This window comes from Nomascus leucogenys, chromosome 12, assembly GCF_006542625.1.
Source record: "Nomascus leucogenys isolate Asia chromosome 12, Asia_NLE_v1, whole genome shotgun sequence".
Lineage (NCBI taxonomy): Eukaryota > Metazoa > Chordata > Mammalia > Primates > Hylobatidae > Nomascus > Nomascus leucogenys.
Window position 1 is genome coordinate 77430350 of NC_044392.1, and position 18538 is coordinate 77448887.

Genomic DNA, 18538 nt, shown 5'->3' on the forward strand with positions numbered 1-18538 from the left:
TAATTATAGAGCACTATAAAAATATCAATTATCATTTGGAGATGCTTTTATCAATCTTGACACCCAGACAGGCATCTAAGTGACTGACTCAATTGTTACTTAAAATGTATTTGTTGTTGTTGTTACTGTTGCTACTTAATTAATTTTGAGTATATACTTGAAGTCAGACTGTGATTACAGCCCAAAAGAAAACTGCCACCATGATGATGTTCCTTATAACCATCTAATGATTTGCAAAGCTGCTTCAGCAAGCTAGTGGTAGGGTCTCAATCAGTATTTTAACCAAAGTGATAGGAAGATTTAGATTGTAGAACCTTCTGCAGGGATCAATTTATTTTTAGGTCAACCAATAAGAATATTTTGTGGATATATCCAGATTTTCTATTTGCCAACTTTTTTTGTTGTTATAATTTTGATTACACTGTAAACCAGAGTGTATGTGAGACATGTCTCAATCAATTTATGTATTTATTTAAAAACAGGGTCTCTCCGTGTCACCCAGGCTGGAGTGCAGTGGTGCAGTCATAACTTACTGCAGCCTCTTCCTCCCAGGCTCAAGCCATCCTGCCACCTCAGCCTCCCAAGTAGCTGGGACTGCAGGCATGTATCACCATGCTCAGCTAATTTTTGTAGAGACAAGGTTCCCCACATTGCCCAGGCTGGTCTTGAACTCCTGAGCTCAATGAATTTAGAAGTTTATTTTGGTGAGGTTAAGAGCATGCCCATGACACAGTAGGGCTTGATGACTTGTGCCCAAGATAATCAAGCTACAGCTTGGTTTTACACATGTATTAGTCCATTTTTACACTGCTAATAAAGACATACCTGGGACTAGGCAATTTACAGAAGAAAGAAGTTTAATGTTCTTACAATTCCATATATCTGGAGAGGCTTCATAATCATAGCAGAAGGCAAGGAGGAGCAAGGCATGTCTTACTTATGTGGATGACAGTAGGCAAAGAAAGAGAGAGCTTGTGCAGGAGAACTCCTTTTATAAAACCATCAGATCTCATGAGATTTATTCACTGTCATGAGAACTCCACAGGAAAGACTTACCCCCGTGATTCATTTACCTCCCACAGGGTCCCTCCCACAACACATGGGAATTCAAGACGAGATTAGAGACACAGCCAAACCATATCGTTCCAGCCCTGGCCCCTCCCAAATTTCATGTCCTCACATTTCAAAACCAATCATACCTTCCCAACAGTCCCCCAGAATCTTAACTCATTTCAGCATTAACTCAAACGTCCACAGTCCAAAGTCTCATCCAATACACAGCAAGTCACTTCCACCTATGAGCCTGTAAAATCAAAAGAAAGTTAGTTACTTCCTAGATAACATGAGGGTAGAGGCATTGGGTAAATACAACCATTCCAAATGGAAGAAATTGACCAAAACAAAGGGACTACAGATTCCAAGCAAGTCTGAAATCCAGCAGGGCAATCAAATCTTAAAAAGTTCCAAAATGACCTCCTTTGACTCCACATCCCACATCTAGGTCATGCTGATGCAAGAGGTGGGATTTCATGGCCTTCACCAGCTCCATTCTGTGGCTTTGCAGGGTATAGCCCTCCTCCTGTCTGTGTTCATGGTCTGGTGTTGAGTGTCTGCAGCTTTTCCAGGTGCATGGTGCAAGCTGTCGGAGGATCTACCATTCTGGGGTCTGGGGGACAGTGGCCCTCTTCTCACAGCTCCACTAGGCTGTGCCCTAGTAGGGACTCTAGGGCACTGATGCCACATTTCCCTTCTGCACTGCCCTAGTAGAGGTTCTCCATGAGGATCCTGTCCCTGCAGCAAACTTTTGCTGCCCTGGGCATCCACGCATTTCCATACATCCTCTGAAATCTAGGCAAAGTTTCCCAAACCTCGATTTTTGATTTCTGTGCACCTGCAGGTTCAACATTATGTGGAAGCTACCAAGGCCTGAGGCTTCCACCCTCTGAAGCAACAGCCTGAGCTGTTCCTTGGCCCCTTTTAGTCATGGCTGGGGTTGCTGGGACACAGGACACGACACCAAGTCCCTAGATTGCACACAGCAGAGGGACCCTGGACCTGGCCCATGAAACCATTTTTTCCTCCTAAACCTCTGAGCCTGTGATAGGAGAGGCTGCCACATAGGTCTCTGACATGCCCTGGAGACATTTTTTCAATTGTCTTGGGGATTAGCATTTGGCTCCTCGTTACCTATGCAAATTTCTGCGGTCAGCTTGAATTTCTCCTCAGAAAATGGGATTTTCTTTTGTATCTCATTGCCAGGTTGAAAATTTTCTTTTCTTTATTTTATTTTATTTTATTTTTTTGAGGCAGAGTCTTGCTTGCTCTGTTGCCCAGGCTGGAGTGCAATGGTACAATCTCAGCTCACTGCAACCTCCACCTCCCAGGTTCAAGTGATTCTCCTGCCTCAGCCTACTGAGTAGCCGTGATTACAGGCACCTGCCACCACACTAGCTAATTTTTGTATTTTTAGTAGAGACAGGGCATCACCATGTTGGCTAGGCTGGTCTTGAACTCCTGACCTCAAGTGATCTGCCCACCACAGCCTCCCAAAGTGCTGGTGTCACAGGCATGAGCCACCATGCCCAGCTAGGTTGGAAATTTTCTAAGCTTTTATGCTCTGTTTTTCTTTTAAAACTGAATGCCTTTAACACCACCCAAGTCACCTCTTGAATGCTTTGCTGCTTAGAAATTTCTTCTGCCAGATACCCTAATCATGAACTTGAGAGAGATGTCTCTCAAGTTCAGAGTTCCACAGATCTCTAGGGCAGGGGCAAATGCTGCCAGTCTCTTTGCTAGAACAACAAAAGTCACGTTTCCTCTAGTTCCCAACAAGTTCCTCATCTCCATCCAAGACCATCTCAGCCTGAATTTCATTGCCCATATCATTATCAGCATTTTTGTCAAAGCTATTCAACAAGTCACTAGGGAGTTCCAAAATTTCCTACATTTTTCTTTTTCTGAGCTCTCCAAACTGTTCCAACCTCTGCTGTCTATCCATTTTCATAGTCACTTCCACATTTTTAGGTGTCTTTTCAGCAGCACCCCACTCTACTGGTAGCAATTTACTGTTTCAGTCCATTTCGTGCTGCTAATAAATACACATGCAAGACTCGGCAATTTACAGAATAATGAGGTTTAATATAGTTACAGTTTCACATGGCTGGGGAGGCCTCACAATCATGGCAGAAGGCAAAGAAGACAAAGTCACATCTTACATGGATGGCAGCAGGCAAAGAGAGAGTGCAGGGAAACTCCTCTTTATAAAACCATCAGATCTCCTGAGACTTATTCACTATCACGGGAACATCACAGGAAAGACCTGCCCCATGGGTGCCTCCCACAACATGTGAGAATTCAAGATGAGATTTGGGTAGGGACACAGCCAAATTATATCAACACATTTTAGGGAGACATAAGACATCAATCATTACGTGCAAGATATACATTGGTTTAGTCCAGAAAGGCAGGACAACCTGAAGCGGGGGAGGGTTCCAAGTCACAGATTCAGAGATTTTCCAATCAGAAGTTGGTTGAAAGAGTTTATCTGAAGACTTGGAATCAATAGAAGGGAGTTTCTGGGTTAAGATAAAGGATTATGGAGACCAAGATTCTTATTATGCAGATGAAGCCTCCAGGTAGCAGGCTACAGAGAGAATAGATTGTAAATGTTTCTTATCAGCCTTAAAAATGTGCCAGACTCTTAGTTAATTCTCTCCTAGATCAGGGAAAAGACCTGGAAAAGGAAGGGGATTCTCTACAGAAAGTAGATTTTCCCCACAAGAGACAGCTTTGCAGGACCATTTCAAAATATGTTAAAGAAATATAGTTTAGGATAAAATACTTCAATTTCTTTCAGAACCTGTTATGTGATGCTATACTAGAGTGAGGCTGGAATTTGGTGTCTTATTGCACAAAAAGTTTTTTTCATCAGTCTTAAGATCTCTATTTTAATGTTAATACTAATAATGTTAAAATAATCTCTATTTTAATGTAGAATGAGGCATGTCCGGCCTGACCTTCCCATCATGACCTGAACTAGTTTTTCAGGTTAACTTTGTAATGCCCTTGACTGAGAGGAGGGGGCCTATTCATATTATTGGGGACTTAGAATTTTATTTGTAGTTTACAACACCTTTTACAGAAAGAGAAGCTACTCTGATTAAAGTAATTTGTTAAGTAATTTAAATGATGAAATTCTATATATCATATTGTCTTCTGAAGGATAAAGTGAGAAGTGTATTATCTTAGAATTCTGGGTTTGAACTAACAACTCCCATTTGCTTTCAGATCCCTCCTCCATAAGTCAAATTTATTCACTTTTTTCTATAGTAATGCCTGAAAAGTAGTGCTGATAGAGTACTATTATGAATAACACATTGTGAAATCTAGAATTCTTAGGGTTTCTTTGTTTACTTGGTTAATTATTTTTGTTTGGTTTTGATTTTAACTTCTGAAACCTTACCCTGTGAGGGCCATATGGATCACCTTTCAGGTATAACATGATTGTCTCATAAAACTAAAAAAAAAAAAAAAATAATTTGAGAAGACACAGACAGGAAGTTTTTCAAATGTCCTTCAGTTTACTTGTTTTCGGTTCCCCAAAAGAGACTGATGCAAAGCAGTTTGGAGTTTGAATAGCTTTGAAAGCATTTATTGTTCCAAGGCTAATTTTAACCTTGTGATAAAGATTGCTTTTTGTATTCAGTTGAATGTGAGATCCAGTAATTGTTTGTCAAGGCTAAGTGCTGTAGGACATAATACATTTTTTAATAGTGTTTTGTAATTATAATACAAGCATCTTTATGGCCTAATATATGAAAGAATGCTATTGAGTAGGATGATGAGAAAACAGACTTCAAATTTTATTATTTTAATTATTATATCTCATAGCTGCTTAACTTATATTTAGGGTAGTTTGACTTTGTATGTATGCTCAAATGAATGATTTTTCATTAGCTGAATAGTTTCATAGATTCTTGGCAGAAACAAATTTTTTATCCTCCTCATTTTTGTCTTTCCGTTTTAGTCAGTAGGATATTGGTGAGGAAGGTTCCCTAAGGTAGCCAAAACAGAGGTGTGTGTTGCCCGAAATGACTTTAATATGAGTTTGAAATTACCTCTATAGGGAAGTTTTACACTTTCTCTGTTTTCCAAAGTTTCTATGATTGAAATCTCTAGAATGAAGTTGAAAGTAGACAGATTTAGCAGGAGAAAGGGCATACAAATTTATCACCTTCATATACACGGAAGTCCCACAAAATATGAGACTCTAAGGAGTGCCAAATTGTGGAAGCCTAAATAATATTTTGAGCTACAGAATGAAGTAGGGGATTGGGGCTTCTGAGGGGAGGTGGCAGCACAAGTAATAGAAGGGTGAAAGGAGGAACTGAACTGAAAACAAAGGTTGTCTTATTATGCAGTTAAAGTGTCCCAGGTAGTAGCCCTAAGAATAGGTGAAAAGTCTAAGTGTGATCTCTTTTTTTTTTTTTTTTTTTTTTTTTTGAGATGGACTTTCACTTTCGTTGCCCAGGCTGGAGTGCAATGGCATGATCTTAGCTCACCGCAGCCTCCACCTCCCAGGTTCAAGTGATTCTCCTGTCTCAGCCTCCCGAGTAGCTGGGATTACAGGGGCCCGCCACCAGGCCTGGCTGATTTTGTACTTTAGTAGAGACAGGGTTTCTCCATGTTGGTCAGGCTGGTCTCGAACTCCCGACCTCGGGTGATCCACCCACCTTAGTTTCCCAAAGTGCTGGGATTACAGGCAGGAGCCACCGTGCTGGGCCGTGTCTCTTCTTTTGCAAGGAGTTAATCTTTACTGGTTAATGTAGATTCCAGGGAAGGAGTTCAGGACAATGACATTTCTTCAGGAGGAATTTCCTTTAGTCAGATAAAAGAAACTTCTGAGAAAGCCTCTCCCTGCACTTCAGGAGAGAAAGGATCAAGAGATGGGGGCTGGGAGAAGGCCAGAGAGACCTTGGTTCTGAGGCTATTCCTTTAGTTCAAAGTACTCAGCGTATCAACGCACCATACTTCAGGGTATCGTTTTTTGAGCCTCAATGCCTCTAAATCATAAATTTGTGCCAAGGGTTTCAGATAGCAGTATCTCCAATCTGAAATGTTTCCATGTTGTATGTTTTGTAGTTGTATAGATAAATGACTTTGAAATCCTCATCAGTGGTAGATTAGGGATCCACCAAGGGATCTGTAATCCCAAAGGATCATGTCATACAAGCTCATCATTTTGTTAGTGGAATGCCTAGAATCAATATTCTTTCTAAAACATCATTCAGAACCATATGACAACAGAGGTGGTAATATTGAGGCAAAACATACAATCTTAGAGTTAAACACTGCTATCTTCAGATTTGCACCTGCTTTTTTTTCTGCTTAATGAGTTTGTTTTCATTTTTTACTGTAAAAATTGCATACCTACAAAAAGTATATAGTTTAAGATATAGTAAAAATGAATACCTTTTTCTCATTTCACAGAATAAGAGAACATAAGATATTCCTGTACCTTTGATTCTATGTGTGCCTCCTCAATTATATTCCTTTCTCTTGCCTTGAAAGGTGACTATTTTACGTTTTATGATAATAATTTTCTTGCTTTTGCGTATGTTTTTCACATAATGTTTTTCTAAACAGTGTACTATTTAGTTTTGTTTATTTTTTTGCTTCATATAAACATAATCACACCTTTATATTTTTACACAGCTTGCTTTTTTCTTGTTATTGTTCAATATTTTGTTTTTTCACATCAATCCTAGTTGCAGAATTAGCATTAGTTCATTAATTTTCTCTACCATATACTATTTGCTCACAATTCCTTTTGTTGGAAATGTCTTTATTTTATCTTTATCCTTGAGTTATAAGTCTACAAGGTATGCAATTCTCAGTTAACATTTCTTATTCATATAAAATATTCTACTCTCTTCTGGTTTTCATTGGTACTGCCAAGAAGTGAGCTCTCAATCTGCTTTTTATTTTTGTGAGTATTTTTTTCCTCTGGTTATTTTTTAATTCTTCCCTTTCTTATATACTACAATGTATGTAGATATCAGTTTTTTTAAAAACTTATTTTCCTCAGTTTGTTGGTGTCTGGAATCTAAGAATTGGTGCCCTTCATCAATTCTATTAAACCCCTGACAATATCTTTGGAAATAGTGCCTCTCCTATTTCTCTCCATTTGCTTCTTGTGAACTGCAATTTGATTTTTCCTTTACCTCGTTAAGCTATTCTCCGTGTCTCTTAACCTCTCGATCATGTTTTGCATCACATTTGTTTGTGCTTTCAGGTAACTTTCCCAGATATATCATCATATCATCCCTAAACCATTAGGTTTTAATTTTCCATATTTTTTTTTATTTCTAGAAATTCTATTTGCTCATATGTAATATCTTCATGATAAACTTTGAGTTTCTCATTATTTATACATTCAAGTCTCTCTTGTATTTTTAAGCATATTAAATTTTTTATATTTTACATCCAGTAATCCCATTATATACATTTTTTGGTAGATCTGATTTTGTAGCTTTTTCTTTGCACTGGCTCCCACCTATGATATCTTTTTTCTCATGTCATTAGTGGTTTTCTTCTCTGGTGGGCTCACATTCCTTGAAAATGTATTTATGGGAATTTATAAATATTTGAGGTAAAGTAAATTCTTTCAGAGAGGGTCTGAGATTGCTTTTACTAGTTATCTAAGGATATCATGACTAGGAACCACTTTTAAACCAAATTTTTAACCTCGCAGTTTAAATTTTGGGGCTCACACAGGTTAAGATTCTTAGAAGAGACTTACCTCCTTGATTACTAAAGCTGAAACTGACGCATGACCCGCCATTGCTCTCTAGTTATTTTCTAGTGAGAGCATCACTCTTTCTTGGTCCTATATTTATGTGGAGATTTCTACTCTACCTAACAACGTAGTCAGTCCCAGACTTTGTCTGCTGTCTCAAGTGTTTGTAACTCAGTTTCTAGGCCACCAGGGATGGGCAAAAACCTTGAGGTAAACACCACCCAACAGTTAGTTTGCCCTTGTGAATCTCTGCTTTGTGCTTATTTCTGATCTCTCAGAAATTTCCTTATTTTGATACCAGTACAGCTATGCATCTTTTAGAAAAAAACATATCCTGTCCAGTAGGTTTATCTGTATTATATTGCAAGGGATTTCTTTCAATATCTTGTTAACCATGTTGTAGAAATGGAAAACTCCTCTCTTGACTCTTTTAGATACTCCTTTAAATAGTAGTCATTTCGTTTGCAGTCGACTGTAGAGCCAGAGATTTACACAAGTTTTCCTAAAAGTAAAGATTTTAAAAAATATTTATCACTTCCAATGAAAATTCTGCTCTAATACTTGAAAATAATTAATAATTGTTAAAACTGACTCATGCTTACACCTTCACAGCTGCTATTCTGGGCCTTAAAAGATTTCTTCAAAGCATATCACACGATCATCTTATAAGCAGGCCAACAGAAATTTCTAAGTTAATTACAGTTTGGCAGAGTGTATCCAAAACCTCTTATCTGAACAGTGAACCCAATAATTTAATCAGTCTGTCTGTTGATTAATCACGTTCTAATCCATCTGATATCAGCACTAAAAAAGCCCTTCATCTGTTTCTTGTAAAACTTATCTCTATGAATGCACAGCTGCTGTGAGCTATTGGTATTAATAACTTGAATAGGAGACAGAACACAATGGATTCTCAAAGCCTGCAGAAAAAGTTTGAACTCCTTAAAACAGTCATTCAAGACTCTGCAATCTGACCCAACTCTATTTAATCCTCCCATCCTCATTTCCGGTTTATTTCCCAGCTTTAGCCGTGAACTAGTTAAAGCCAGTCACCTGAACTCTTGCAACTTTTGTTTTGACTGTTTCTGAAGCTAGTGAGTTGGTGAATGAATAAACATTTATTTATCAAATACCACATGCCAGTCATGTGCTGTATTGCTTCATTTAATATCCTACAACTTCTCCGTGACAGAGTGATGGTTATCCGGATCGGCAGATGAGAAGGTCAAAAAACAAAACAAACCACTTTTAGTGTCTAGTTTACAAAATCATAAGCTCTTTGAAAAAGGGCAAGAGGAAAAACAAAAGGCTACATGATTATGTGAGCCAGTATTTTCATCAGTCAGACATAAATAAAATTCAGAAAATTAATCTCCATATTTCTGCAGTATAAGACACCACATGCTTTATATATGTGACACACTATCCAAGAGGTGAGGAACATTTGGTGTTGGGTGAGCACTGGAGAATATGTGAGTAAAACTCCTTCCTTGACATATAGCAGACATTCAGTCTGGTCAGTTTTCATTTATTATTCCCCTCTTTTAAGCCTAACCAGGTCATACATTTTTTCTTATTTATTTTAGAACAATGTGCTCTTCTTTGTTCTTCCTTTACTACTTCTTCCACTGTCTTCCCTTCTTACGTAGAATATCTATCCATTCCATCAGTTCAGCCTAGGCCAAGACTGAGATTAAGTACACACCGTGCCATTTTGTGTTGACAGTCTTCAACACACTAACACATGATAATGAGAGAGTCCCAGTATAGTCTAAAACACTGGAGAATGTCAAGGCATTCTTAGAATTTTGATCTTGCAAGGTTTTGGGCCTCAGGAATAGGAAATGGACCATCTTGTTTGATTCAAGACTATGTAGAGTTTTTATTTCACTAAATGATAATTATTTTGCCTGTCTTACCACCATTTTCCTAGATAATTATCCTTTATCAGTGTCTGTATATTTTCTTCTAAAGTTTCTAAGGTGAATTTAAATCTACTGGTCCTGGTGTCACAGATTCCTGTAATACTAGTTGCCCGGCTCTCAATTACGCCATGGTTGTTTACCTGAGCATCTGTGTGAATCCTAATTAATTTTATCCTGCCAGACATAGTTCATTAAACAAGGGATGACTAACTAATGCAGCTTAAGCCCATTAGGGCCTCTGTCACCAGAGGTTAAAATCTGGCTAAGAGATTACAAGTTTGGAGGAGTGTCTTTCCCTACAACTTGTAAACTTGGGACTTGTCAGAGAGCTATATTCTATCATGTGAACTGAGACAAAGGAGGCCCTCTGTGGAGAGAAAGAAAGAAAAATGAAGAGTTAAGCCAACAGAAGCAGAGAGGAGACACAGAGTGATTCCTAGCTGAGGTGTAGTTGCATATTTGTGTGTGTTATGTGAAATACTCCTTTTCCTTAAAATAAATAGACCACACCCCATTTTTTAAAAATTTAACTTATTCAAGTTGATTTGTTTTTCTTGCAACTAAGTTCTAATTATTATTATGTATATTAAATGTTAAGAGGTCACTAACAACATTATTATTATCCATATCACATAAGCACACCTGAGTTCTAGTCTCATCTCTAATGCTTACTAGATATGCAACCATGGATATAGGTCGTGATAATTTCAAAAGACTGATATATGTGAAAGATTTGTGCTATACATATCTAAAATATTATTATTTCTACAATGTCAGTGCTACAACTTCTCTGATAATTTGTCTTTTATTTCTAGGATAATAGTGCTATTTTTGCTTATTGTGTTTTCAGTGTATATAGGTCTGAAGTTCCTGATGACAAAAGGGCAAATTCTGTCACTAATTCAGATATTGAGTACTGTCTTTATATAAGATACTACAAGAGAAAAATATGATTTATTGAGAACAAATACTCATCTTGCCCACTTTGCCCCTCCAAGAAAACCAAGTGGAGATTATTCTGACCATTATAAAGTTTATTCTGTGGAGGAATCAAATATTAATATACTTAGTTCATGAAGAAAATAAAATGTTAGCGAGTTCTTTCATAGTAGTGCAATTGTTCTAGAAACTGGGCCACACTTGAATTTTATTTTACTTTTAGCTATTCCCAGGGTATCAGTATGTTAGATTTATAATGATGGAATCCGACTCTGTAACAAGATATTTGTTGTTAGACTTCTCTGTAGAGTGATTTTCCTCTTTTGTGAAATAATGTATGGTTGTGTTGTACTTATCTCAGTAGGATTTTATTAGGAAAGTGATATATTTTAGGAGACAGTTTGTCATGAAGTACATTTAATTTTTGAACTCCTAGTTTATAAAACCAAATAATTAAAATATTTTTGACAAAATATTTGCAGCAGAATCTTGGAAGTTAAGAAAACAAAACAAATGTTTCTTCGATTTCAGTTACAGGTTTTCAAGTAAACTGATAAGACTTTATCAGCAACTCATAGCAGTATACACTATGTTACCACATAACTCATTGAACAGATTTCTCATTCTGCCACACATTTCTGCAGTTCAAGAGTGAAGCTTCTTTATAATTATATATCACTAGTACTTTCAGAAAGCCCTCCTTGCTCTACCATTTCCAATTTCTCCTCCAGCATCTACCTACTCCAAGAAGTAACTTCTATCTTGAATTATTTTTAGTTGTTACCTTACTTATATTCATAGTTTTATCCTATCAGTATGTTTCACTACATAATATATTGCTTTGTGTTGTGTGTCATATTCTATATATTTTTCTAGAACTTGCCCTTTTCGTTCAACAAGATGTTTATAAAATTCATCCACTATGGTATATGTAGCTATGATTCACTTTGCAAATTTTATTTCTTGTTTTCATCCAACTTTGTTTGACCCCATTCTTTTTCTAGCCTCTTACTCAGACATTTCTGCAAAGTTTTCTTTTTCTGTTCATTGTGGCCATTGTGACTGTTTTAATTCAGTAGTAACCATGGAAACATCATAAGTTTTTATAATAAGAGAGGTCAAGTAAATGAACCTAAACAAATATAATCAGTCTGCTTACCATTTAAATCTCTTTTCTGATAGAGAAAAAATCATTATCATCACTTCAAATGTTAAAAGGTCACTAATACTTTATGTTATAGTGGTAGTTATAATATTACATAAAGCAAAGCTATTACCTAACACTTCCTTTTCTATAAACATCTGTTTTTAAAATATCTGAATATCGTTAATGCACTGAAGATGAGAGCTATGGCAGTTTGTCTTTTTTATTATAGAGAATGAACTCTTATCTACTCTAACTATTCTTGAATATGTTTATTTTGTTATATTAACTCCCTTAAGCAATGCTAATAAGAATTAGCCATTAAATATTAAAGCAAAATATTCTCTTATGAAATCATGCTCAAATTCTAGTCTTCCCAGGTCAAAAGCTTTAGTAAGTTATTGTCCAATTATTGAAACTCTAACTCTAGTTATATAACCAAAGATAATTGGTTATATCTTTGTTTTCATTCATCTTTCACTTAATTTAAAAATTCTAAAAGTCTCAAGTCAGTGGAGAAGGTTTTTGGCAAAACAATAGCAAACATGACTGAATTTGGGAAAGAAAACCTAGAATAAAATTTGTATTACCGATTTATTACTGGATGAATACATTGGAATTTTGCACTTTAGTTGAATTTGGAAAATGTTGAATTTCTATGATGCTAACAAATTCCTTACAGATAGTTAACCCGTTCTACGACAGTAGGCATCTGCAATTTGAGAAGTTATAAAGGGCCTTTTATCTTTGGTTGAATTAAGGAATGAGAAAATTGACCTGTTTAAATAAACATTCTCTATTATAAATCAACACAAAGGAAAAAGCATTCTCTATCATAAAGCAAATAAATTTTCCTTTGATTTGGTTTGTACTTCCTGTTCATTATCTTGATTAAGGAGATCATTGATAACTCTCCTATGCTGTATTTACAGTTTAACACCACATCATAGAAGAGAAAAATAAACCAGCTCCAACATTAACAAGAAACTTAACTCATAATACACAAAGAAAGAATTGTTAAAGGTAGAATTGTAGGCTTTGAGGTATTACTGAGGGGGGAAGTGCTTAAGAAAGAAGCGTTTTCTTGACTGTCTTCCAATTAAATACTGTCAGCTTATTGATCCTTTTGGCGAATGTGAGATGGTGGCCTTGTGGTTATTAGTAGGTTACTGTAAATAGCATATAGCATATAGCTTAGAATTCCTGAACCATGAAGATTTTTTCCTTATTAGTTATAGGTGAAATTTCCATTCTGTGTCTTTTATATTCTATGAGATTTTAAAAATTCCTATGAATACTGTGAAGATGTGTTCTTAGCATACAGGACAAACGTAAAAGACAACCGTAGTTGGACAGGCTCATTAGCTAGGAAATACCGTAGGTGGTCATGGATCAGGTTAAGAATTCACATCCACATGAACTAAAAAAGCCTGGGAGTTGGATTGTATCTGAATGGGGGCATTCTATTTAAATCCTAGAGATCAGCGATACCCAGCAGTTAAGAACTAGCAACCAGGAAGGTCTTAGAAGCTGCAGTGAGATGAAGTTCAAGCATGCTTTCTGTCAGGGAGTCGTCACAGTAGGCTGCGTGAGAAGGCCTCTAGCAGTGGGTGGTTTGTATCACAGCACTTGGTTCAGGGATCTATCCATGGGAGGGGGTGTACTGAGTTGTAGAAAAAGGGGTCCCTGAAGGATCAGAAGAAGCAAGCAAGAACCCAATTCTAGACAAATGGACTAGAAGGAAAAGATCTAAGCATAGTAATAAATCCTGAACTTTGAATCAAAGCCTGTTTTTGCTATAAAGACATACCTGAGCCTGGGAAATTTATGAAGAAAAATAAGTTTAATTGGCTCATGGTTCTGCAGGCTCTATAGGAAGCATAACAGCATCTGCTAATGTGGAGGCCTCAGGAAGCTTCCAATCAAGGCAGAAGGTGAAGGGGGAGCAGTCACATCATATGACGAATCAGGAACAAGAGAAAGAGGGGAGAGGTGCTACACACTTTTAAAGGGCCACATCTTACAAGAACTCACTCACTATCATGAGGACAGTACCAAGAGGATGACACTAAACCATTTATGAGAAATTCTCCCCCATGATGCAATCAATCATCTCCACCAGGCCCCACCTCCAATACTGAGGATTACATTTCAACATGAGATTTGGGTGGGGTACACCTCCAAACTATATCAAAGCCCAAACCACCAGTCTGTTCAGCAGCAGAATGTGGCCAACAATAAATGTCTTTGGTTCTCATACCTCAGGACAAGACTTATTCTAGTGCCTATGGTTTTAGTCTAGACTCATTCAATATACAATACTTTATTTTAGCACCACTAAAGGCCAGGCTGGAAGCTGGGCATGTAATAGTAAACAAAATATAGTTTCTTTCTTTACAAGTCTTATGCTGTAGTGGAAGGTACAGTCAGGAATATAGACAATCACAATAAATGGTAGTAAGAATGCCAATTGGGGAAGGTATATATTGTTATGGTGGCATGAGTCAGAGCATGTTACTAAGACTCAATGGAGTTGGAGAGAAAAGAAAAACTTCTCAAAGGAACTGAAGTCTAAGTGAAGATATGGAGAATGGGCAGGAGTAGGGATGCTGCTAACATGCATCAGTTTTGTTGAATAAGCAGGAAGCACCTGTTTCCAGGTGACCAATAAATTAAAAAATGGTCGTCAAAAGCAGATGCCCCATTATTTGCTCGCCAACACAGTACCAGGGCTCTTGACTTGGTGAACTAAATACAGACTTCACTCCTCCTTGGCTAAGAAATCCTGTGTAGAGAACAACTTGTGACCTAGGTTGAACTTACTTAGGTGAAGAGCACTTAGAGTAGGGAGTAAAGCAGAGGAAAGGAGGGTCTCAAGGTTTAAAGGGTATGGCTCTTAAAAATTGGAACACAGAAGAAAACCAGCCTCATCTAAGTGAAATATTTCAAGAATTGTCTTCTCAGACCATGAAAACACCAGAGTACCCAATGGATGAGCTTCACAGAGCCACCTGTAGGGACGCAGAACATACGTTTAAGCATTTGCCAAGATGGAAATTGACCCACAAGGCTTGAGCTTCGTGGAGTAACTCTGTTTGTCATTTTACCCATTAAGATTGTGAAACATGGTTTCACAATAGCAAATCAAAGCAAGGCTGGTGATGTTGCACACAATTACAATAGAAATGGAATGGCTTAATTAGTAAAAAATTAACTGGCATGATTCCTATAAGTTAAAATGTACATATTTCAGGAGGCTTATTGTAACATTTATACCATTTATTTTATAATATACTAATTCGCATGTAAAAGTGAATGTAAATTACCAGAAATTAACATGCAATGTGAAGAAAAGTCCTTTTATCCTCTGCAACTGTAGCATTTGGCAGATTCAGGAATAAATAATCTTTTGTGGCAAGGGTATGCCTTATCAAACATATGCAGATCAGCACTAATTAATGCTAATTAAGGTTTCCTGTCTATCTAGTTGGAAAAACGTCCAAATGTTATGAAATCCAGTTAGTATGCCTATTACGCTAATTGTTTTATATGGGGTGGTTCTTAATTAAAATATGTAAATTGACCTTAATTGCTATATACTAATGGGGGTTCATGTTATCTTACTAAAAGTGACAAGATGGTGAGGAGGGGTACTTAAATGACTAATTCTGATAAATCCTTAACTAAATGACCTTTACTCAAAATTAATTTTAATTGGAAGTTGGCAAAAGAAACATTTTCCTTCTTTGTTTCTTTTTAGTTTTAAGTAATGGAAGAATGTTATTCTTCTTTGTTAATACAGCTTTAGAAGCAGTTGTGGATTGTTAATTACACTTAACAAGAAAGTTAATTTTACTGTTTACTGTTTATAGGTATCAGGAAGTTATTGATATACTCCTTTCAGTCTTGGAGAAAGTGACTTTCTTCTCATTGAATGTGAATATGTAGTTATAATCCTATAAGTAATTTGACCTAGCCAGTTTATTAGAATGTGTGTTAATGGTTGATGAGCTAGTAATACTAATATGTATTCCTTCACTGATTTACATCAGAGTTACTTTTTTTAGAAAAAAAAATATAAACTTTTTACTGACATTAATTCTTATTGGAGTTAGACTATGATTGGAGATACCTAGATTAAATAGACAGAAATGATAAACTTTTGCATTTTACCTATCATATTTTTATTATTTAATTGCAAACAAATTAAAATGAGTATGCCCTAAATGAGTGTTAATGAATATAAATATTTTTATTTTTGCACTGTTCTAAACCTAGAATTACAAGAAGTAATTTAGCTAAAGCTAACAAATACTTTATTTTACCTTTTTATTTGCAAGTAGTTTATGTTCAATTCTAATTTAATGTATATTAAAAATTCCCCTGCAAAAATGTGAGAAGGGACTTCATAAAATATTGTCATATGGAAATTAGCAGATAATAAAGATTATAGCTTTTCTTTGTCAAAAGGCGACTCAATATCTTTACTCTTTCATCAGGACATTGTGACAAATGTTTCCCCCAGAATCATCCGGGGAACCACCTCTGGCCCCATGTATGGCCCTGGACAAAGCTCCTTTCTGAATATTGAGCTCATCAGTGAGAAAACGGCTGCATATTGGTGTCAAAGTGTCACTGAACTAAAGGCTGACTTTCCAGACAACGTAAGTGTGATTTAACATCTAAAACAAGAGAATTGGCATAAGTTGGTGAATGTTTATTTAAACATCCAATTCATAGGCTTATAAATATTAATGTGTATATTTTATTAAATAATCTGCCAGTTGCTTTGCTGATGCATAGAAAGATAAAAAAGAAAGAAAAGCTCAAGAACTCATAAAAATCCACACAATGTGAAGCTTTGTTATAAATGGGTGCCATGTAAGATGGAAGAAGTATCTACATAAGCAGAAGGAAGAGAAATAAAATGCTCATTTTATTGAGTTGGCTTTCACTGTATGTGGCTGGTATTTATGAAGGTGATGACCTTAGGAAGAAATTGCAGACTATAAATCATTTTAAATATAAACCTGAGGCAGAAGCAGCATATCTTCCTATGAAGTTTATATTTTTTCAGTGGGAAATAATTTATTAAATAATTTTAACACTTCTATAGTAAATGAGTCAACTATCTTGTATAAAATCTTTTTTTCTCTTAAAAGAACCATGCCTAAATATTGCAGTAAAATCAGGCTTAAATATAATAGATAATATTTTCTCTTCAATAATCTGGTTAGGGTGATCCTTAATGTCATTCATTTATTGTCCCTATCCCTCCCACCTCCCTCTCCCACTTCCTATTTTTTTCCTACTCCCTCTTCCTCTTTCTCTCTCTTCCTTCCTCCCTTTTCCCCTCCCTCCTCCTCAATTCTCTGTCTCTTTCAGATACACACAACTTATTTCTCTTTCTTTCATTCTTTCTTTCAATGAATTGTTAGTGAATGGAGGTTGAGGTTTGCAATGTGTGTGTTTATGTCATCGAAAATATTTTTTTACCTACATGTGTCTTTCAAAGACAAAAGACAACACTGAAGTATACTAATGATAAATATTTTTAAATCTATTGAAATTGGTGGATGTTTGTCTACAAACTGATAAATTGCAAATTCTTACAAAGGAATATAGAAATCACACGATTGCCTTGCCCATCAAGTTTTTCTTCTGTTTTAGACAGCTCTAATTATTTCAAAATTATCTCTTGATAATTTTGAAATAAAATACATGCACATAGAAATAAAATAAACTTGAAATAAAATATATGCACATAGAACTTGACATAAAATACATGCACTTGAAATAAAATACATGAAATAAAATAAAATACATTAACTTGAAATAAAATACATGCACATAAAACGAATGTAATTTATCTTCCTCAAGATAGTCGTTTGGATGTGAAGGGAACTATCATGACCCATCTAAAATCTGTAGTTTCTGCTTATTAGGAATTTTTCCCTTCCTGAGCTTGACGTGAAAATTATCCCTGTTTTCACATTATATAATTAACTCTATATAAGAATTATGCTGAGCTATTTGTTTATTAAAGGACCCACATCTTTTGGGAAGCCTTTCTCAGAATGATAAGGACTAAAAAAAAAAAGATTAACTCTAAAAAGAAATAATATATTTGTAAACCTGATCTACACTACTAAATATTAAATACTCTGCCAGGTACTGAACATGCAACATGATAATAATGGTTATAATATATTATGAGCACTCATATAGCACTCACTCTGTGCTAGGCACAGTTACAAAAGTTTTATTTATTTTAAGCTCATTTGAACTTTTTGAACAACTTTATAAGATAGGTAGTATTATTTTCTCTATTTCACTGATGAGGAAACTGAGGCACACAGTGATTAAGTACCATATCAATCGTTACACACGTAATATATGGTGAAGCTAGAATTTGAACTTGAAATTTGCTTTTATCATCCATGCTCTGTCTGATAAGAGTGTTCTCTGATCCAGTGCATTTGCCTATGTTGTCCTTAAATATTCAGTATTACATTTTTTTTTAACTAGAGATGGGTCCCCCGCACCTGACTCTGTAGCCCAGGCCAGAGTACATTGGCTCCATCATGGCTCGCTGCAGCCTCCAGCTCCTAGGTTCAAGTGATCCTCCCACCTCAGCCTCCCAGGGCCTGCAGGTGCATGCCACCATGCCCGGCTAATTGTTTAATTTTTTGTAGAGATGACGTCTTGCTATGTTGCCCAGGCTGGTCTTGA

General features: G+C 36.2%; 1 protein-coding gene across 1 annotated transcript in view; it reads left to right on the forward strand.

Moving 5' to 3' along the window:
* Positions 1–18538, forward strand: part of DPYD (dihydropyrimidine dehydrogenase) — an 806347-nt gene that overhangs the window by 446557 nt on the left and 341252 nt on the right. Inside the window, exon 14 of the mRNA XM_003260094.4 lies at positions 16306–16470. Coding sequence (XP_003260142.1) covers positions 16306–16470 — 165 coding nt within the window. The remainder of the gene's footprint in view (positions 1–16305; positions 16471–18538) is intronic.